Genomic DNA, 18,484 nt, shown 5'->3' with positions numbered 1-18,484 from the left:
AGGGCTCCCGGCTCCCCACACTGCGCATGAGCGGGGGAAGGCGGCGGAAGGGCCCGTGAGGAGCCGGGAGCCGCCGCCGCCGGAGGAAGCGCCGCCGCCGCCGCCCTCAGTGTCCGCCCGAACCGGGAGGGGAGAGGCCCGCACAGCCCCCACCATGGTGAGCGGCCGCCCGGGGCCCCTCTGGGCCCAGCGTGGCGCCTCGGGGCCGGGCAGGGGCAGCGCGGCCTGGTCGTGGCGCGCTGGGTGTCCGGGAGCGGCCGAATGGCCGGTGTCGGGGGCTCCGCAACCGGGCACGATGTGCTGGCCCGGGGGCTGCTCGTTCTCCTGCCGGGCACGGCAGGGCCGGCGTGCGGGGCCCGGGCCGGGGCCGCGGGGCGGGCGGCAGGGGCTGCTTCGGGCAGGGGCCTAAGCGGGGGGCGCCGGGATCCCGCCCAGGCTCCGACCCGCGGGGCCCCGGCAGGCCCCGCACGGCGGGGAGGGGCTGCTGGCACCTGGTGTGAGGGTTCAGCCACCTCTGCGGGACAGCGGCGGTGCTGTGGGCAGCTCTGTCCGGGCTGTGCCCTGTGCCTGCAGCCCCACTGAGCGAGTGCAAGGGGCTGCCAGGAATCAGGGGCTGCTCGGAGTTTTTCCGCAGGATTTCAGGCGTCCAGGACCCATTAAGTGCTGTCAGTTCGCAGGGAGACTTGGGGGTGTTGATGCTTCTTGAGCTGGGATTATGTTGGAGAATTTCTGGATAATTGTTCTAGGGTCTTGGTTGGTTCTTTTCATAGAAGTGTTGTAAGGGAGGGCCTTGCAGAGGTCATCCTAGTAAAGGTCTTGTAAAGGTCTATCTTGCTTTTTCTCTGTAATACAGTTCTTGTAGCTGAGGATTTGCTGTGGACTCCCAGATCGACTGACTTTCTCCCTTGCTTCTTGTAGAGGGAAACTGCAGTGTTTAGAACAACATTTGCTGGTTTTGTTTGCCTAAACAAAAGAAAAATATATTCCATCAATTTAATTAAGGGGGCCCTCATTGGTTTCTTGGACAGTGTCTTATGCACCAGAGGGAACAGTTTATAATAGTACTTCCAGGCTTTCTCGGTATTCAAGTGTTGTAACAGCTTTAGTTACTACACCTGTACAATTTAAAGCAGTACTTTTCTGTAGCAGTGATACAGTCCTAGGAAGGGTGTAGGAGGGAGTCTTAAAATCTACTGGTGTATGCTTATTGTTATAAAGATATTTTATGCTTGCTGTTAATGCTATTCTGACAAGCAGAGTTAAAAACATATTAAAAAAATTACAATGTCACCTTTAATTGATGGAGTTACGTTGGCATAAAAATTTGGTTAGCCAGCATTTAAATTAGTGGTGTGCAGACCTCTAATAAACTTGCCACTATGTAGCTAGTATAATTTTTAATTGAATAGTTTGATGTAGATCTTCATTTGTGTTTTTTTAGGAGTGCTTAAGACTGAAGTCTGAATAAAGTTCAGACTGTAAAGGTGTCTTACTGTAATTGTGCAGGTCTGGGACTGTCTGAAGTTGTGCATACACAGTAATGTTACACAACTTTTTATGAAGGCTTTTTTCCATAAAAATCACCTAGTTGTCTCACAGTATATCCAGTGTAGGTAGGCAAAATAGATACACGGTTGATGAAATAGACAGTTAATGTCTTGAATGTACATATATTATTGGCTGGCTGTGAGATTAGAAATTTAAATTGAACCATACTGTAGAAAGTGGCATAATAACAGAAATAGCGAGGCCCATTATTCAGAGAATATATTTTTGTGAGAAACAGCAGAGTTCTGTCTGCTTGGTCTTCTTGGAAACACTTAACTGAAGAACCAGCAGACATATTCTGTGTAGCAGTTCTGTACTGGTAGATTGGTATTTATCAGATGGGAGGGAGTATGTGAACACTCCAGTCATGGCCCCGAGCAGAACTGTTAGGCCCTGTGCAAACTGCTGTGTTCCAGGTTGTGCTGTTGACTCCAGCACCCAGGTGAAAGGATGACACTGAAGTGGGACTAAATGACAGGCTGCAGCTTTTAGAAGTAGTAAATACAGGTATGGATGGTTTCCAGTGCCTGGGTGTAGGATTCTGTACCTGTACTTGTGGTATGTCAAAATCCTCTTTGGTTAGGGGAAAGGTAGGGAGGCTTCACAGAGATCTGAGGATGCCCATCCAGAAACATGAGATTTGATGTCCCATTTTTCATGCCATGTACACAACTGCTCTGGCTCATCCTCCCAGAGGCTGTGGCCAGGTAGCTTGCCCAGCACAGCAAATGCTATGGCACAGCTCCTGCAGCTGGGGCCTGGCTGCTACCTGTCCATGCAGCCCTGCCAGATTGAGCGCTGCTGGCTCTGCCTTAGTCTCACCAGTGTCCATATGGCCAGAGCTTTGTGCCTTCAGGACAGAGGTTTCCTGCCCTTGAACCATCTTTGTCCTAGATCTGGAAGGGACACCACCCTGCCAGTATTCCTTGGACTGCTGAGAGCAATCAGCCTTTCTTACCCACTCTTCATTTGAGCTGGCTGAGCAGCACCTGTGGAAGTGCTGTCCTTCACCTTCTCTGTGAGAGTGTTACTGCTTCATCTCATCCTGAGGACAGTGGTGTGCCCATGATTCAAGGCAGAGCAGTAAGCTGGTCCACTGTACTCTGAGCCATCTTCACTGCCTGTACAATTCTGAATGATTTAATGAATTTAGAACTGTGTGTGATTATCTACATCTTTATCCAGAGCCAAGTGCTAGCCTTGTCTATTTATATTATCTATTATATTGTCCAGTTTGTGTTCTCTGAAAAATATTTCTGTGCTGATAAATACAAAATTTCTTACTGCAAGCCTCAGCTGACAGGAAGTTGTAAAATTTAATATTACAAGAATTCCATGTCTGACGCTGTCTCCTGTAATGTTAGTGTACTTCATGACATTGTTATGTGGTGTTTAACTCAACGAGCTATTCTGCAAGGCCAGCTGTTTATATGTGTAATCGGTGGTGCATATGCATGTTTGAAGCAGTTTGTTGATATTAAATATTTGAGGTTTGGTTGTCCCATGGTAAAACTTTAGATTCTTGGCATTATGCTTTGGACGAAGTAGTCAGAGTGCTAGACAAGATGGTGCATGATTTTGTTTCCTCTCCTAGCTTCCCAGAGATCCCTTTGAACTAATACTTTAAATCACTTTTAACTAGAGCCATGAAGAAAATATTCAAGAATATGAACTACTCTGAGAAGGTGTGAAATTTATTATGTAGCTCTTGATATTTTATGGTGCCAATGCAAATATACAGTATGACTAGAGCTTGTGCCCCAGACCAGAGTTAAGAATGCTAAACAACTGGCTGCTTTATGTTGTCCTTTTTTATTTGGAAAAGCCCTGATTTTTGTGTTTCCTTCACCTCTCAGGTTAGCATGAATTACCATTATATCTACAGCAATATTCTGGGTAGCTGTATATTGACCTTCTGCCTGCATACAAATACTGAAATTATTTTATCCACTAAAAGAACATTATAGAGGGTGGAAAGCAACTTTAATTTTATGTTGTTATTTTTCCCTTGGATTTTATATCTCAACAGACTTTTTAAATGTTTTTGTTCTGTTCCACTGCAGCCAAGTGGATTTCACATCAGTTTGTGACAGAAGCTTAAAAAAGTCCTGACTGTCTTACTTTGTGTGCCCTCTCTTAGAGAAACTGTGGAAAATAAAATGTAGTTGAGGGACATGTTTGTTTACATTATGCAGAAACTGTGGCTATTTACTTTCATTGTTTTTGTCTTTACCTTAGATTTTTTGGTAGTGTACCTGTGTGCTATCACTGTTGGTGGGTTTAGATGCAGTTCTGTGTATTTATAGATTTTTGTTGTAATTAACATTTTTCTTACAAAACAAAGAAAAATACTCATGATTCTGCCTTTTAAGCTTTATCCATGTGTTTGTTGAAATCAAGCAGTAGAGCAGATATTTTTAGGTGCCTTTGGTTCCTTTCATGGATACGGTCCAAGGTGGGATGATTCAGGAGCAGAACTCTCCTGCCATTCGTGTCGCATCAAGGGACAGAAGGGGCAGTCGGGTGAGGGGCTGCCTGCCCGAGCCTCTGGGATTGAGCTGGGTCCTTGGGAGGAGCAGGGATGCTTCCCGCAGCCACAGCTCTTGCTGGAGTCTGAGTGCAGTGAGTGTAAAGGCCGAGACTTCGTGGTGGTTGGGACTATTTTAGAAAAGGCTTTTACCTGTCACGTGCATGAGAACTTAACAGGCTTTTCTTCGAGTCCTGCCTGAAACAAAAGCGCAGATGTCACATCGTTGGAATTCCTTCGCTTAGCAGTGAAACTGGCAGGAATGGAATCATCTGTATCTGTGGCTGGGAAGGGAAAGGTGCAAAGCAGTTGCTCTCTGAGGAGTTGTGTGAATGCCTTCCTTGGGGGCCACAAGGAACTTTGGGCAGCAGAACTCATCGTGCCCTGCTTGTCTCACTGGGGCCACATGGGACCTTTGAGCCAAGTTCAAGAACAGGCTCCAGTGGGGATCCTCAGCTCTCCAGCCCAGGCAGTGTGGGACAAAGGTTGGTGCTGCTTCCCGTGAACATTATCCAAGAGAGTGGAGCCCTCATTTGGCTGTTAGCTGTCTGCAGAATGTTGATGACCAGTGTGCGGAATTTATCTTTGAATCTGGGGTGACTAAAAACAGTGCAGAAGATAAGGAAAAACAGTCAGAGTTGGTAGAGAAGTTCTAGCATTTTTAGTGCCTGAAACTAGGAGAAAAAATACTTGAAGAAATAAAAGTCCAAGTATTTTATTTTTTATTTGTAATTTTTCACTGAAGTACCTGATCAAGGAAAGGATATTGAATTAGAATATTCAGCTTTGGTACTTCATGGTAAGAGGCAAATCTTCGTTTTAAAATTAAAATTATACAACCAGATGTTAATTAGAATGAGTGTAGTTTTATGAATCTACACAATGTAGCTTTTCATTTAGAGACGTTATTCTGTGTTTTAAAAGGAAGGTTATCTGTCTTGTGACATTCTTATTATGAAAGGTAGCTTGGATACCACACAAACTTGATCAAAGGCTTACAGAACTGAATTTTTCCTTTGCCTTTTGATCCAAGAAATAAGAGCACAAATTTGTTTCATTTGCTTTCCATTGGTGTTCATTTGTATATATAGGCAAGACAAATATCTGTTAAATAAAATTCTGTCTTCCTTTTTAACCTGTGTTAAAGTTGAGATGTTTTAAGTGGATTGTGTTGCATTACAGTGAGCACAATTTCAGTGTCAGGTATTTGTTGCCTGATGACTGTAGGATTAAAGGTTATGTGCTGCTCTGTATTGCACTTAAAACAATAATAGAGTATTAGTGCTCAGTGTCTAGAAATAGCCCTTAAAAGTGCAGAAGGTTTGGAACCTGTTCCTGCTTGAAATGTGGGTTTTTAATATGCTGGAAGAAGAGCTATAATAGGATAATAAAAACTCAGCAATAATTCCATCCCTTGCTGTCCTGTAGTAGGCCTGCAGAGAGTGCCCAGTCGCTTAGGATGTGGAGTGTCTTGTCCATATTGGCAAGGTTCTGCAGAGGCATTCATCAAATATAAAGAAAGGGTTTTGGCACTTCTTCACTAAAAATAAACTCATATTTGACCAGGAAAAATATGAATATTAAAGAAAAAGGTTATGACTGAATAGTGTGATTTATTGCATCTTCTGCCTTACTGGCTGTTTAGTTAGCTGCTTGATTCTTTGCAATTTCAATCTTCTTTTAAAGAGGTTTTATGTTGTTGCTATCACTTAGGGAGCCCCAAGCATGGGACAATCTTGTGTACATATGTAGAATTTAAATTTTATCCTAAAAGGCATTTAAGATGCAAGTTCTTGTTCTAAAAAATTGCACTATTATGTGACAAGATGCAGAACATAGCACCTTCTGTAGTCCTGGGCATCCATGGTAAAGCCTATTTAAACCTGTTCCTTGACTTTTTGCGGGATGTCACTGCTTTTAGAGTTCACCCTTGCAGGAGCAGGGAAGAACAAAGCCTCCTGAGGGTTTTACAGAGTACTCACTATTAAATGAGCTATGCATACTTATGTGTAGACATTTAAAAAAATCAAAATACGGATGATCAAAGGCACCAGCTTTGTAAAGGAAAAAGAAAAGCCAAGATAATTAAGTATGGCTGTCCTATAGTGCAGCTGAGTCTGTGGTGGTGCAGCAGTCTGGCTGTGTGGAACTGATTAGAGGAAGCTGGTAATTGATAGAGCAATTTAAATTTGGGATTGTTTCATCTTCATCTGGGATTTCTTTCAGTGGTTTGTTTTCAATAATCTGAGTTTACAATACATTTTAAAAAGCTGCAACTAAAAATCCATTAGTCATTTCTGGAAGTTGTTCCACATGACCTTGTCAGTGTAAGAGATTTTTGTGGAAGTGTGAGCTCAGTAGTGCAAGGTGCTGAATGTCTGCTGTGGAGCCGAGCATCGACACATGGGCTGCTCTGGTGGCTTGGCCTTTACCTGGAACCACGCCTGAGAATCTCAGTGTCAGAAATGTGTTTGTAGCCAGAGGTCCAGGGTGACAAACTTGGTCAAGAGGCTGAAATAAAGCAGCAGCACATAACAGCTTTAAAAATGGTACAGCCTAACTAATGTCACTCTGTTTGAAGTCTGCAGTTTGGCTTCAGTTAAGTGTTGTAGATACAGGGTGGTTTTGGTTTGGGGGGGATTATTTTTATTAAAGGATACTTAAGCTAAGGGTATTGCTCTATTTAGTATATTATGTGGGTATCAGTTTAAACCAAATGTGATGTTCTTGTATTTTTTTTTCAGTGTAACTCTGAAACTGGTGACTTAACTATTCTTACAAATAAAAGTGTTCACACTCGTCATCAAGCCACAGAAAACTAATCCTGACTTTCAGGACAGATGAATTTGTGTTCTGATGCATTAGTTCTTTTTTCTTATGATGATGTGATTGAACACTAATTAACACTTTGGAATTAAGAGCTTGAGCACATACTGCTCCTAAATCATTCTTTGGCTGAATTTTATCATGTCATGTGATTTTTTTTTTGCCCTTTTTCTCCATATTCAGTGAGAAGGAGCTGTTGAAATTACAGTTACAATAGTGAGCAGAATATATAAGTTTTGGTTAGAATACAAAGTAAACTAAAAATGAAATACTTGTGCCATGTAAGGAATCCAATCCTGACTTAAAATTTTGTCAGAACTTTTACGTACCAAGTTGTAACATTGGGAGTGTTTGCTTTGACTGTATTGAGTGAACTGTAGAACTGAATTTGGATGTGGTACAGGAGCTGTGATTGCTTTCTCTTGATGAGCAGTTAGTTTTGTGTAACTCATACCCTTGAAATCCTGAGTGTGCTGCTCCTCATCAGAAATATCCTTGGGAATCCCTCTCTGCTGATAAGCAGCAAGTCTGCGTTCAGTTCTGCGCTAGAGCAGGCGGGATGGCTGAGTCTGGGCAGGAGGCCTGGAATTCCAGAGCTCTCACCTTGGCTACTCACTCCCCCGCCTGCCTCAGGCACCATTGCCTCTTTTTTTCTTAGCTTCGGTTGCTGCACCTGTGAAATGGAGACAATGCCTCCTCGCAGGAATGTTGTGCAAATTATGAAGGTGGAGCTGAGAACCTTCAAAGGCAAAAATCCTTTTAAAGAAAAAGAAGTCTTTAAGGTATTTCGGTGTGTAGCTCCCTGAAATGGATGGCCCAGCCTAGTCCCTTGCTGCCATCAAGAGGCACCTCAGGAGATCCCGTTCCGGGTGTGGCCCTGGTCCTGCAGCAGCTGGGACCAAAAGGACACCAGCCTGCTGCTCAGTGGTGCTAAACTGTTCAATGGCCTGCTCTGCCCCACCTCTGGAGGAACTTGATCAGATATTTTGGTATCCTGATTGCTTGGGAAAATTATAAAGATACTGATTTTAAAAAAAACATGAAGAGACTGGTTTTTATTCACCTGTGGGGTTTTTTTTCCAGTAGACATTTCTAGTTACAGTATTGTCTGTTTTCACTAGAACAAGTTGAAATCATCACAGAAGGATAAAGTGCGTCAGTTCATGGTCTTCACACAATCTAGTGAAAAGACAGCAGTGAGTTGTCTGTCTCAAAATGACTGGAAGTTAGATGTTGCAACAGACAACTTCTTCCAAAATCCTGAACTTTATATACGAGAGAGTGTTAAAGGATCACTGGACAGAAAGAAGTTAGAACAACTATATAACAGATACAAAGGTGAGTACCCTGAATTTTTAGGCTTATTTCATACTTGTGTAATTCTTATTTACAATATATTGGTGATGTTGTGCTCTTGTGCTGGGAAATCTTAACTGACTCTTTCAGCTTTGTTTTTCTGTGTTAATAATACAAATTAGAAGGGAAATGCAGGTAGGTTTCTGCTTCACAAGGATTACATGGAGTTGCTTTATGTGATCTGAATGTATCTACATTTGTAAGACATTAGGGTCAGAGCTGGAATTGTGTGTGCAGTGAGTAATTGTGATGGTTAACAAGGATTTTATGTAAGACTCCTGGGGAAGGCACATCACACAGGACTTGATCCTGACAGAGGACAAGGTTGCATACTAGGGATGGGTTCTACCTTAGTTTTTATTCAGCTTGTTCTTATTATCAGGTAGTTACAAACAGAGTGTAAAAGAAAACAGACTCTCTGTTATATAGCCAGTGTTCAACTGATATCCTACCACATAAAGTGGACTCAGTAGAGCAGAACAAATCCTGTGTTTTAGCACTTAATCTAAAAAATAGTGCTCTGTTTTCTGTCAGCTTTCCTATGTTTTATATGTATAATCCAAATACCTTTTTTATGAAGTCTTTGTTGGCTTGTATTAGTAGATCTTTATTAGCACAGTTGAAATGTGAGCATCTCACTTCCAGACCAGATGTTGATTCCTTTGTGGAAAGAGGAGTGGGCCTGGCTGACTTGGAATCGCTAATGGAGCAGCATAACTTCCCCCTGGAGGTTACTGTGTCCAACCTCTGCGTGCTGAAAACCTCCTGTGTGCCAGGAAATGCCTAAATCTGCTCTTGGGGGAGCCGTGGATGGGCAGATTTGGGTGTTGGTACAGCTTGGAAATGAACACTGCAGAATGGCTTCTAGTGGAACACAGCTCATCAGTGTGACCAAAGAGGCCAATAATTGAGTGTGCTGGGGGGAGAGAACCACTGTGCTCTGTAGGGAATGAGTCAGAAGATCCTGCATATTATTAGGCAGAAAACAAATGTTTGTGGTGCTTTTGTCTCTCAATGAAAATAATGTGATCTTCATTGTATGGGAGGCTTTATTGCAGTAACTGCCTCAATTGTTAAAGCTTAACCATTGGGAGCACTCATGTAATTTTGTTTTTACAATACTCTCTTAGAAGGGCAGATCCCAAAAATGACTTCTTGAAAATGTTTCCTTTTCTTAAATACACTTGTTGAACAAATTAGCTTTTTCAAATATCTGTTTTTTCTTGATACTTACTTTTATGTGCCAAAGATCCTCAAGATGAAAATAAGATTGGTATAGATGGAATACAGCAGTTCTGTGATGACCTAGCTCTTGACCCAGCCAGCATCACCGTACTCATCATCGCGTGGAAATTCCGGGCTGCAACACAGTGTGAATTTTCAAAGCTGGAATTCATGGATGGAATGACTGAGCTGGGGTAAGTGCTCACTGAATGTTAGATGGTGGCAGTGTGATCCAGTGTCCTGCTTTGGGGAATTCTCAGTCTTGGTGTCCTTTCTGAGACGTTTCAGAGCCCAGCATCACTTGTCTGCCTCTGGAAAAATGCAGTCCAGCCTTGGTTCTGTGAGGGTTGTGTGGTGGTTGGCACAGAGCTGCTCTGGCAGGTGGAGCAGGGATGTTGGGCAGCCCTGGGGTTTCTCTGCCTTGTGAGAGTGCAGGAGTCTTTATCACACTTCCCTAAAAGTTTTGTGGATTCTAGAACCTGATCTGTCGGGTATATGTGCAAATGCAATGCGAAAAAATAACAAAATTCTTGTAGAGGTGCAGACTCATTCAAGTCTTCCTGAATTCTGTTTTGATAATCATATTGTATTCTATAAACAGTTTATAGATTTTAACTCATGTTTTTATAGCAAAGTGAATAATACATAAATACACAAACAAATGTACTTTTTAAAATACAGATGTGACAGCATAGAAAAACTGAAGGCCCAGATTCCTAAAATGGAACAAGAATTAAAAGAGCCAGGAAGATTTAAAGATTTTTATCAATTCACTTTCAACTTTGCAAAGAACCCGGGACAGAAAGGTTTAGGTATGTATTCTTATTCATAAGCATTTGTTCATGAATATTGGAAATGGCTAATTAAAGCAGTAAATGAATGTATTATTGTGATCCAATGAATCTGGAAGATAATCACCCTTGGCATAAAATACATCTCTGTGTTTTGAAAGATAGATGTCAATTTAAGGTATTCAAATTGATTATTAATAAAGGCTACAGAGTTTTATGGGAGAGGGTTTATTCGTTCACTCAGAGTGAGTGCAGTTCTCAGTAAGCACAATGGATTATGCTCTTATTTTAAAGACATAATTGCACCACTTAGAATTTGCAGCACTGAACAGATTAATTGAATTTTTACTTTTAGGATAAATTGAAGCTGTAGAACCATTTTCTGCGTAAGCACGTTTGTACAGTCCCTTGTAACACCAGAAATGCTTGCAAATGTGTTAGCAGGATAGAATTGGAATGGTACAAATGGATTCCTGTGTTCTGGGCCTGATGCCTGCTGGTGCCTACCTACAGAGGTTTTCTTCCCTTTACCTCACTGAAGGCTTTTTTGTCATTATTTTGGAGTTCACATGCAGAGTGTGGCTTTGGTTGCTGTAACAGGTAGATTGGAAAAATAACTTATTAAAAATAATTTCAGAACACCACAGTTTGGATGGAATTAAAGCAACAAACTGTAGCTCTGTCTATGCAAAACAACAAAAATGGGGGAGTAAAAATTTCTTTCAAGCTGTGATGTTAAACAGCCAGGATGTACTTTCATTTCTCTACAGTGTGATTTGGCTATTAGCCATAACTAGCCTTTCGTGATCCTGTAACTTCTTAAGTTAATTTTTCTGGTTTTGAGAAGTAATAAAATATGGAAAGGCTGGTAGGTTCTTCCTTGGCAGCTTGTGAATGTGTTCTTCTCAGTAATGAAAATGCTCTAAACTGGCTGCCACTGGACAGCTTTGCATTCCCAGGCTGTGTAAAATGAGCTTTCTGCCTTAGTTTTACTGGCTTTTATGTACAGACCAACTTTTGCCTTGAAATGAGTATTGAAAAGTAAGTAAATAAGCAAAAGCTCTGTGTCCTTCTTTGACATTTGTTGTTTTCAGTGGATTGTGAATTTCATTGTATCCAGAGGAGCTAAAAGTGGTGCTAAACCATCTGAAAATACTTGTGCGTGCTTGTAGTCATTTCTGAATCATGCCAATAAATGAATAGGCTGATTTGTATTTCTTGTAGAAAATCATTGTATTTTTTTTAGGTTGCTACAACAAGGAAAATGTAGACAGCAACTGAATTGTGGGATTAATTTCCCAGGAAAAGTCATTCACTTGCTTTATTTCTCATTCATCATAAATCTTCTTCGTGCATGTTAAGCTCTAGCAGTGGCAGACAAATATAGTTTTCTGAGATCCATATAGCATATACATAGTGTAAGATAGTTTTTTTAATTGTTTTTGTTTTAAAGTCTGGGTCTGGAAGTCTGAGACTAAAGTCTGGATGCTTACCAGCCATTTTGGTGCTCATAAATACACAGTTCTAGGCATGAATTTAGAACAGGGCAGAATAATTCTGGAAACCCTGGAGCAAAACAATACTGGGAGAAGTACAGAGCTGCAAAGTAAGTGCTGCTAGTTAGGCAATTAATTTTGGTGTGTCTGAATAACTGCTTGTAGGAACTTGCCAAATTGATTTTAATGTATATTGGCCTCTAATCTTGCAAACATTGTGCAGTAGTTCAGGCACAGTTCTGGAAATATATTTCCTCTGCATAATTCCTTACTACTGTGTAAGTAGGAGGGTGTCTGAAAAGTTCTTGTGATATTTGCATCTCATTGGAAAATACCCTGTAGCTGGTGTTCATCTCAAACCCTGTTTGTTTCTCTTGCATCTCTCTGGATAAAATTCAAAATGGAGGAATTTTGAAACTCTTATATTTGATCTAGGAGGATTTCACTGAGCATTTTCACACTTACAGAAACCTAAAATTATATCTTTAACTTCCGGTTTTGTTATTTCATATAGTTTATTTTTAAAAATGTAGTTTGTCCCAAGGCATTATGTCATCGTGCTTTACATGTTCGGACTCTTACAGTGAGTTTGAGGTTGCAGCATCCTGAGATTGAGCTTTTAACAGCCTTTGCTTACCCACAAGAATTACCTCAAAATTGTATAAAAATGTCAGAATGCACAGTTTGTTTATAGTTATTATTTACAAACCACTGTAAAATGCAGTGATTTGATCACCTTGCCTTTTTGTATGCACACCTTTAATGCAGCACAAGTAAATAAAACTTAGTTTTCAGTTTTTTACCTTGAGGAACTGATCAGCTTCCTCTGAAGTTTGTATCTATTAATTTTTAGAAAGACAGTAGTTTTAGTTGAAAGCTAAAATGCATGTTTTTGTACCCGAATCTCCTGTTAAAGGGAGACTTTGAGCCTCTATAGTCTTGAATCAGTTGCCATTTTCAGATACAGCTTTATTTACTGAGCAGTAGTGACTTCTGTGTAATTTGTCTCTGCTTCTTGCACTTTGGTCTGAAATCAAACCTCTGCAGCTTTACAGCAGAAAATCCTTCACAAATTTTATTCTGTACTTTGGTCAGGAGATATTATAATGTGACTCTGCTGTTTGAGAACTTTTAATATCAGATGCTAAACAATGCAGAAACTCCTCATCAGCTTCTATTTTCCCTCCAGCAATGCAGATTTCATACTTTGTTTTGTTTGCTGTTGGTTTCACCTTCAAGATCTGCCTCCCTGGGTTCTTTTAAATATTTGGGCATCCTGGGGGAAGGAAGAGAGTGGTGTTCTTGGGCTATCGGTGTGGGTTTTGCTTTTCCTGAGGTGTGCAGTTGATCCTGTGCCTTCTTCCCCCCTGCTTCCACAAGGGGATTGTTTATAGTAGAAATTTGCTAGACTGTCAAATAGCTAAGAGCTTTTGTTAAAAAGAGACAACTTAACTGGGCAGGCTTTGGGGTCACTGTGTGACATCCTGTGGCTGAGGATACTGGATTTGGAGTTCACAGTGAGTGGGGTTTGGTGCTGCAGCAATTCCCTGGTAGTTCCTGGTAGTGCAGCTGACCCTGGGCAGAGTTGTGGGTTCCAAATGTTTTTTATGTGCTCACAAGCTCCCATCTGCCCCTCCTGGCACTTCGGCCTTTGGCCCTCCCCAGGGAGGGGGGAGCTGCCTCTGTCCCTCCCCTCCATCCAGACCAGCCGGGGTTTTTTGGGAGCTGCTGCCCTCCAGCAGCTCTGACAGGCAGGGGGGCTGCTCTCAAATCTGTCAGGGCAGGCTTCACTCATTCCAAACAAGCAGGAATTTAACAGAAGGCTTGGAAAGAAGAACAAAAAAGCCAACGCACCACAAAAAACACCCAACAAACAAAAGGAAAAAAATCCCAAACCAAAACGGCCAAAAACTACCCCAAACCACCACCAAAAAAAAAAAAAACCCAAATAAAAGCAAAAACTCAACCCAACTAAAACACCACCAACAATAAATAAACCAACTGTCTTCTGTCTGCTCAAGCACACTACCTAAAGATTCTTTTTCAAAAGGAAATCTTGACTACAGAAATGAGCACTTGACAAAAGCCTTGTTACAAAGGCAGCACTTGTAATAAGGTTGCCCTAAAAATGAAATCATTAAAAGTTGGTTTTATCTAAATCGTATTTTGTACATTAAAAAAAGTCTCAGTACAAAATACTACAAATTTTCTTTTCAAGCCAATAGCATCTTTAACTGAAAATATTTTGCTGACTTTTAAATAAACAATTGTTAGATAGCAAAAGGCATATGAAATGTCCTGGGGGGTTTTGGATATGTTAGATATTAATATGGACAATTTTCAGTTCTGTAAAATATAAAATATGTGTGTAACACTTTATGGTTGCCTTTTTGTAAAGGATCCATGAGTATATTTGCATTAGTTTAATCTTTTCACATGTATGCATGAATACATGGTTCATCCTGGTGTTAGATACTTGTGGAGATTATATATTTGATATGTATATCTCTAAAAGTAATTATTTTAATATTACAGATTTAGAAATGGCCATTGCCTACTGGAATTTAGTACTTAATGGAAGATTTAAATTTCTAGACTTGTGGAACAAATTTTTGTTGGTAAGTTTAAACCTTTACATAATCTGGACTGCAGTATTTTCAGAATTTGGAAGATAAACATGTTTAAGTTATTGAGTAGATGCAATAGACTGTCTTGACCTAAATCCTAAATCATAGTGTGTACAATAGAAATATGTTTTGGGGATATGGATTTTTTTGAGACAGTAAAAATGAATGTATAATAGGGTTTTAATTTATTTTTTTAAATATGAATTTTCCACCTCCCCAACAGGAACATCATAAAAGATCAATTCCTAAGGATACCTGGAACCTTCTTCTAGACTTTAGTACAATGATAGCAGATGACATGTCTAACTATGATGAGGAAGGTAAACATTGCCATCTTCCCTCATTAACTTCTAACTGTGTTTTATGTTACATTTATTACTGTGTATCTGCTTTGGCACAATTTCAAAACTAGCTCCATTAGAATATTTCTGGTGATCTGAAGTCCAGTTAGGGCTTTAATGAACGTTGTAATCATATCTGTTATTAATGTTTTAAAAAAGAAATGCTTAAGCTTTCATGGAATCCATTTTCTTTTTTTTTCCAAGCTCAGACACAAATTCTTTCTTACTGAGACAACCTCAAATTCTTTCTTATTGAGACAAACCCTGCTATATGTCCATTTAAAACCCACAGATTTTCTGTTGGTGCAGTTCTTGGCATCTTCGTCCAAGTAATTGATCCATGGTTTGTGCAGCTCTGTGTAGGGTCTTCTGGTTACTGCATTTTGTAGCTGAGAATGTTTTTAAGTCTGGTTGCTTCAGTTTATGTGAGGCTTGGACATGTTTTGACATAGAAGTGAAGCTGGCAACACACAGGGGTTTCTGAACAGAACTCACTTCCTACCAAATGTGTTTCTTGTAAACTTCTGTATTGATCTTTCCTCTTGCAGTCCCTGTGCAGCCAAGAACAGCTGATTACCCTCAGCCCTTGGCAGCACATCAGTTCAGGGGGGAAACTGAACCTGGGGTACCTCCAGAGCAGAGGGCAGCAAACTTCTCCAGCTTTATTTAGTAATTATGGACCGTCCTCATTCCCTCGTCAGTTTTGAGTTAGGGTTTTGGTCAGTTTTTTGTTTTTGTCTGGAAGATGACCCTTGAAAGTGATGTGTATTAACTGGCTTTAAAGGAAGCAGAAATCTTTAATCGGCTCTTAAATTTCAAGCAGGAAAATAAAATTGTATTTTTTTTGCTTCGAACTCTGCCTAGTTTAATACTGGAAAGCAAATAGCTTGTCTGGATATGAAGCTTGTGAAAGAATGCCTTATTGAACCAAGTTCTTACATTCTGGTGTTTTCCTCTTTTAGGGGCATGGCCAGTTCTTATTGATGACTTTGTGGAATTTGCACGCCCTCAAATTGCTGGGACAAAAAGTACAACAGTGTAGCACTAAAGGACCCTTCTAGAGTGTACATAGTCTGTACAATACCTGAAATGGAAAATTGCACAGTCAATTTCTGCTGGCTGGACTGAACTGAAGATCAATCCTCACAATATGGCTGAGGGTTGAGACAAACCTTTAAGGATACATCTTGGACCATATCATATTTCATTCTTCTACTGGTGGTTTGGGCTTTTCTTCTAGTCTGGACCACTCTTGCCCGTTAAAATTCCAACACTGTGGATTTCATCATGGATTTATTTTTTGTTGGTGGATCACCCTAGTTTCATCTCCCATAAGTCCTAGAAGCTTTATAATTATTTTGAGGTTTCTGATTTCACATAAAGCACAACGCTGGTCATCATCAGACAACTGTTGTATGGCATCTGAATTATACAGATCAACATCAAAACAATTTTTAAAAGAATCCTTAAATACACACTTGGGGCTAGTTGCAAAGACTGTACTGATAGCACTTCCTGCAAGAGTGATATATTTAAGTGTACTGGGTCCGAGATTTTTCTTTTCTGGAAAAGTGCAGGTGTCGTCTGAGCTTGAGTCTCTGGTCACAGCAGTGACAGGAATGACCCAGGAGCCCCAGGGCTGTTGATTGGAGGTCGCTGGTGCCTGGCTGAGGTTTGCTGGTGGCTCAGCTGCTCTGGGGACACCTTGGGGACGACACAACTTGAGCACTCCCCCCCGTGGGCCATGGCAGAGCCCGCAGTGCCGAGCTGTGTCCTCACAGAAGCCAGCGTTCTCTAGGTTACTCTCTAAGAAATCAGATTTCATTACAGTTTTGAAATGCTTATCTGTTTGTCAAAGAAAGGTTTTTCATTTCTGTGGAAATCAAACACTTGAATATACTGAATTTGTGTCTTAACTGTTTGCTACACAATACAGTATTTTAAATTGAGATGTGACTTTTATGGCTGAGGTGTGACAAAGCAAATGGCCCTGTTGTGCAAGAAGCTGGTGAGGTTGATGTGAATCTGGGTTTTGAAACCGTTATCCTGGTAAGTTAAATCTTCATAACATAGAGGTACTGCCATTATGGATGACACCCTTTTTTAAATTATTTTGCTGAGTTTCCCTTAAATTGACGTATCACTGTGGTTGCCAAATACAGAAATTCAAAGTAAAGCTTTCCCAAACAAGCACAGATCAGATACAAACGACTCCACTGGCTTTGTTTGTTTAAATTATTTTGTTGATCATCACTACTTCTGTCCTGCTGCATTTGACTAAATTGCTTCATTTGGATCAAAGCAGGTTTTATCAAATGCTATTCTTTAATAATACAAGAGCTCTTGAGCTGCTTTTATGGTCTTTTACTCCTCACTGAGTTACAAGAGATGTGCTAAATCCTGCTCTGGAAAACAAGCTGGAAAGAAGGAGCTCCAGGAGAGGAGACAGACCATACTTAAAAGTGAGAAGAGGGGGGTTTAAGTCCATGCTCTAAATAGTGCCCTGATATGGCAAGAATTATTCTTGAGATGAGTCACTGGTACTTGGCACTAGACTGCAGCACGATTTTATGCAGATGCTAAAAGTATTTTAAAGAAAATTTGACTTAAACAGCTAAAATTTTTATTTGTACTCTGTGCAGTTGACCTTAAGGCTGGCTCCCCTTACAGCAGTGCCCTTTTGGCAAATCCAGTTGTGCATTTATTCCAAAAATACAATTCCTCAAAAACATTGCAGACTTTCTCCAGCTACTGGAATTGGCTATGCCAAAAACTGTGTGTTTTGCTGCTTTCAGTATTTCCTTTCTCAGTTTTGTGTAAATAAAAATGGGGACTTGAAATTATGGGGTGGGTGGGGTGGAAAAAAAAAAAAAGCTCGACAAGGTTATCTCTGCGTGCTGTTTTCTGTCTTGAGGGTTTTGGTACTGTTTCAGATTGATTAGTTCAAGTATGCTGTGCTTGGAGAGCAGAACTGACTTGCTTTTCATCCCAATGCAGACTTGTCCCTCAAAAAAGTCTGGGATTGGGCAATGGCAAAATGCTGTGGTGTTTTAGAGACTCTTCCTTTTGAATGCAAGATCTTTCCAACAAAATAGTGTTGTCATCAGTTTGGTACTACATGCTTATAATTACTGTGTAATTATAAAGAAATACATAAAAACTTTGACTAATTATGTTGCAGAAAAGGGTTATTTGTGCTATCATGGCATCTTAAAAGTTTTTCAAAATGACTGAAGTTGAAAGAAACATCATTGATTTAACAGGGTGTTGTTCTAAGGACAAAATGCCTGGTTACAGGGAATATTTTGTACTGAAACGTGCTCGGATGTGGCCATGTGGTTTTTTTCCGTTTGTTTTGGGTTTTTTTTTTTGTTTGTTTGTTTGTTTTTTAAGAATGCAGCCAGTTGCTTACTTGGATTGCTTTAATTCGTAAGTGCTTATGTCTTCAATTTGATGATCTCCCCGCAAATGGATTGATTTAATTTTGCCAAATGTCAAGGAAAAAAAAAAAATGAAGGCAAACATCAGGTTTGTAAACTGTTTTTATACATTAAGATATGTACAAAATTAGAAGTGCCCTGATATAAAACACTTAATCTTGAGATTATATTTAGTAAAAACCCATCATTTACATATCTCTGTAAGTTCAAAATGTAACTTCTTACAATCCCTCTCATTACCAACAGAGGCAATAAAGCTCCAGTGAAATTGCCATGACTGAGGTTTGTACTGCATTGTTTCAGTGTAT

At 40.4% G+C, this 18,484-nt stretch overlaps 1 protein-coding gene across 1 annotated transcript; it reads left to right on the top strand.

Annotated features, from left to right (window-relative positions):
- Window positions 1–14: 14 nt before the first annotated feature.
- DCUN1D1 (defective in cullin neddylation 1 domain containing 1) lies at window positions 15–18,453 on the top strand. Its single transcript, XM_041467960.1, has 7 exons — window positions 15–157; window positions 8,023–8,239; window positions 9,507–9,675; window positions 10,163–10,293; window positions 14,304–14,386; window positions 14,619–14,715; window positions 15,699–18,453. The coding sequence occupies exons 1-7, from the start codon at window positions 155–157 to the stop codon at window positions 15,776–15,778; spliced, it is 780 nt and encodes a 259-aa protein (XP_041323894.1). The 5' UTR covers window positions 15–154; the 3' UTR covers window positions 15,779–18,453.
- Window positions 18,454–18,484: the final 31 nt, after the last annotated feature.

The sequence above is a fragment of the Pyrgilauda ruficollis genome, unplaced genomic scaffold (assembly GCF_017590135.1).
Source record: "Pyrgilauda ruficollis isolate IOZ18807 unplaced genomic scaffold, ASM1759013v1 scaffold21, whole genome shotgun sequence".
Lineage (NCBI taxonomy): Eukaryota > Metazoa > Chordata > Aves > Passeriformes > Passeridae > Pyrgilauda > Pyrgilauda ruficollis.
Note: the sequence above shows the minus strand (reverse complement) of the source record. Positions and strands in the feature narration are given on the sequence as shown.

Excerpts from the sequence above, each read along its gene's own strand:
- DCUN1D1 (XM_041467960.1), top strand. Across the intron at positions 14,387-14,618 it reads TGTGGAACAAATTTTTGTTG|GAACATCATAAAAGATCAAT; the intron begins GTAAGTTTAAAC and ends CCTCCCCAACAG. Across the intron at positions 14,716-15,698 it reads GTCTAACTATGATGAGGAAG|GGGCATGGCCAGTTCTTATT; the intron begins GTAAACATTGCC and ends TTCCTCTTTTAG.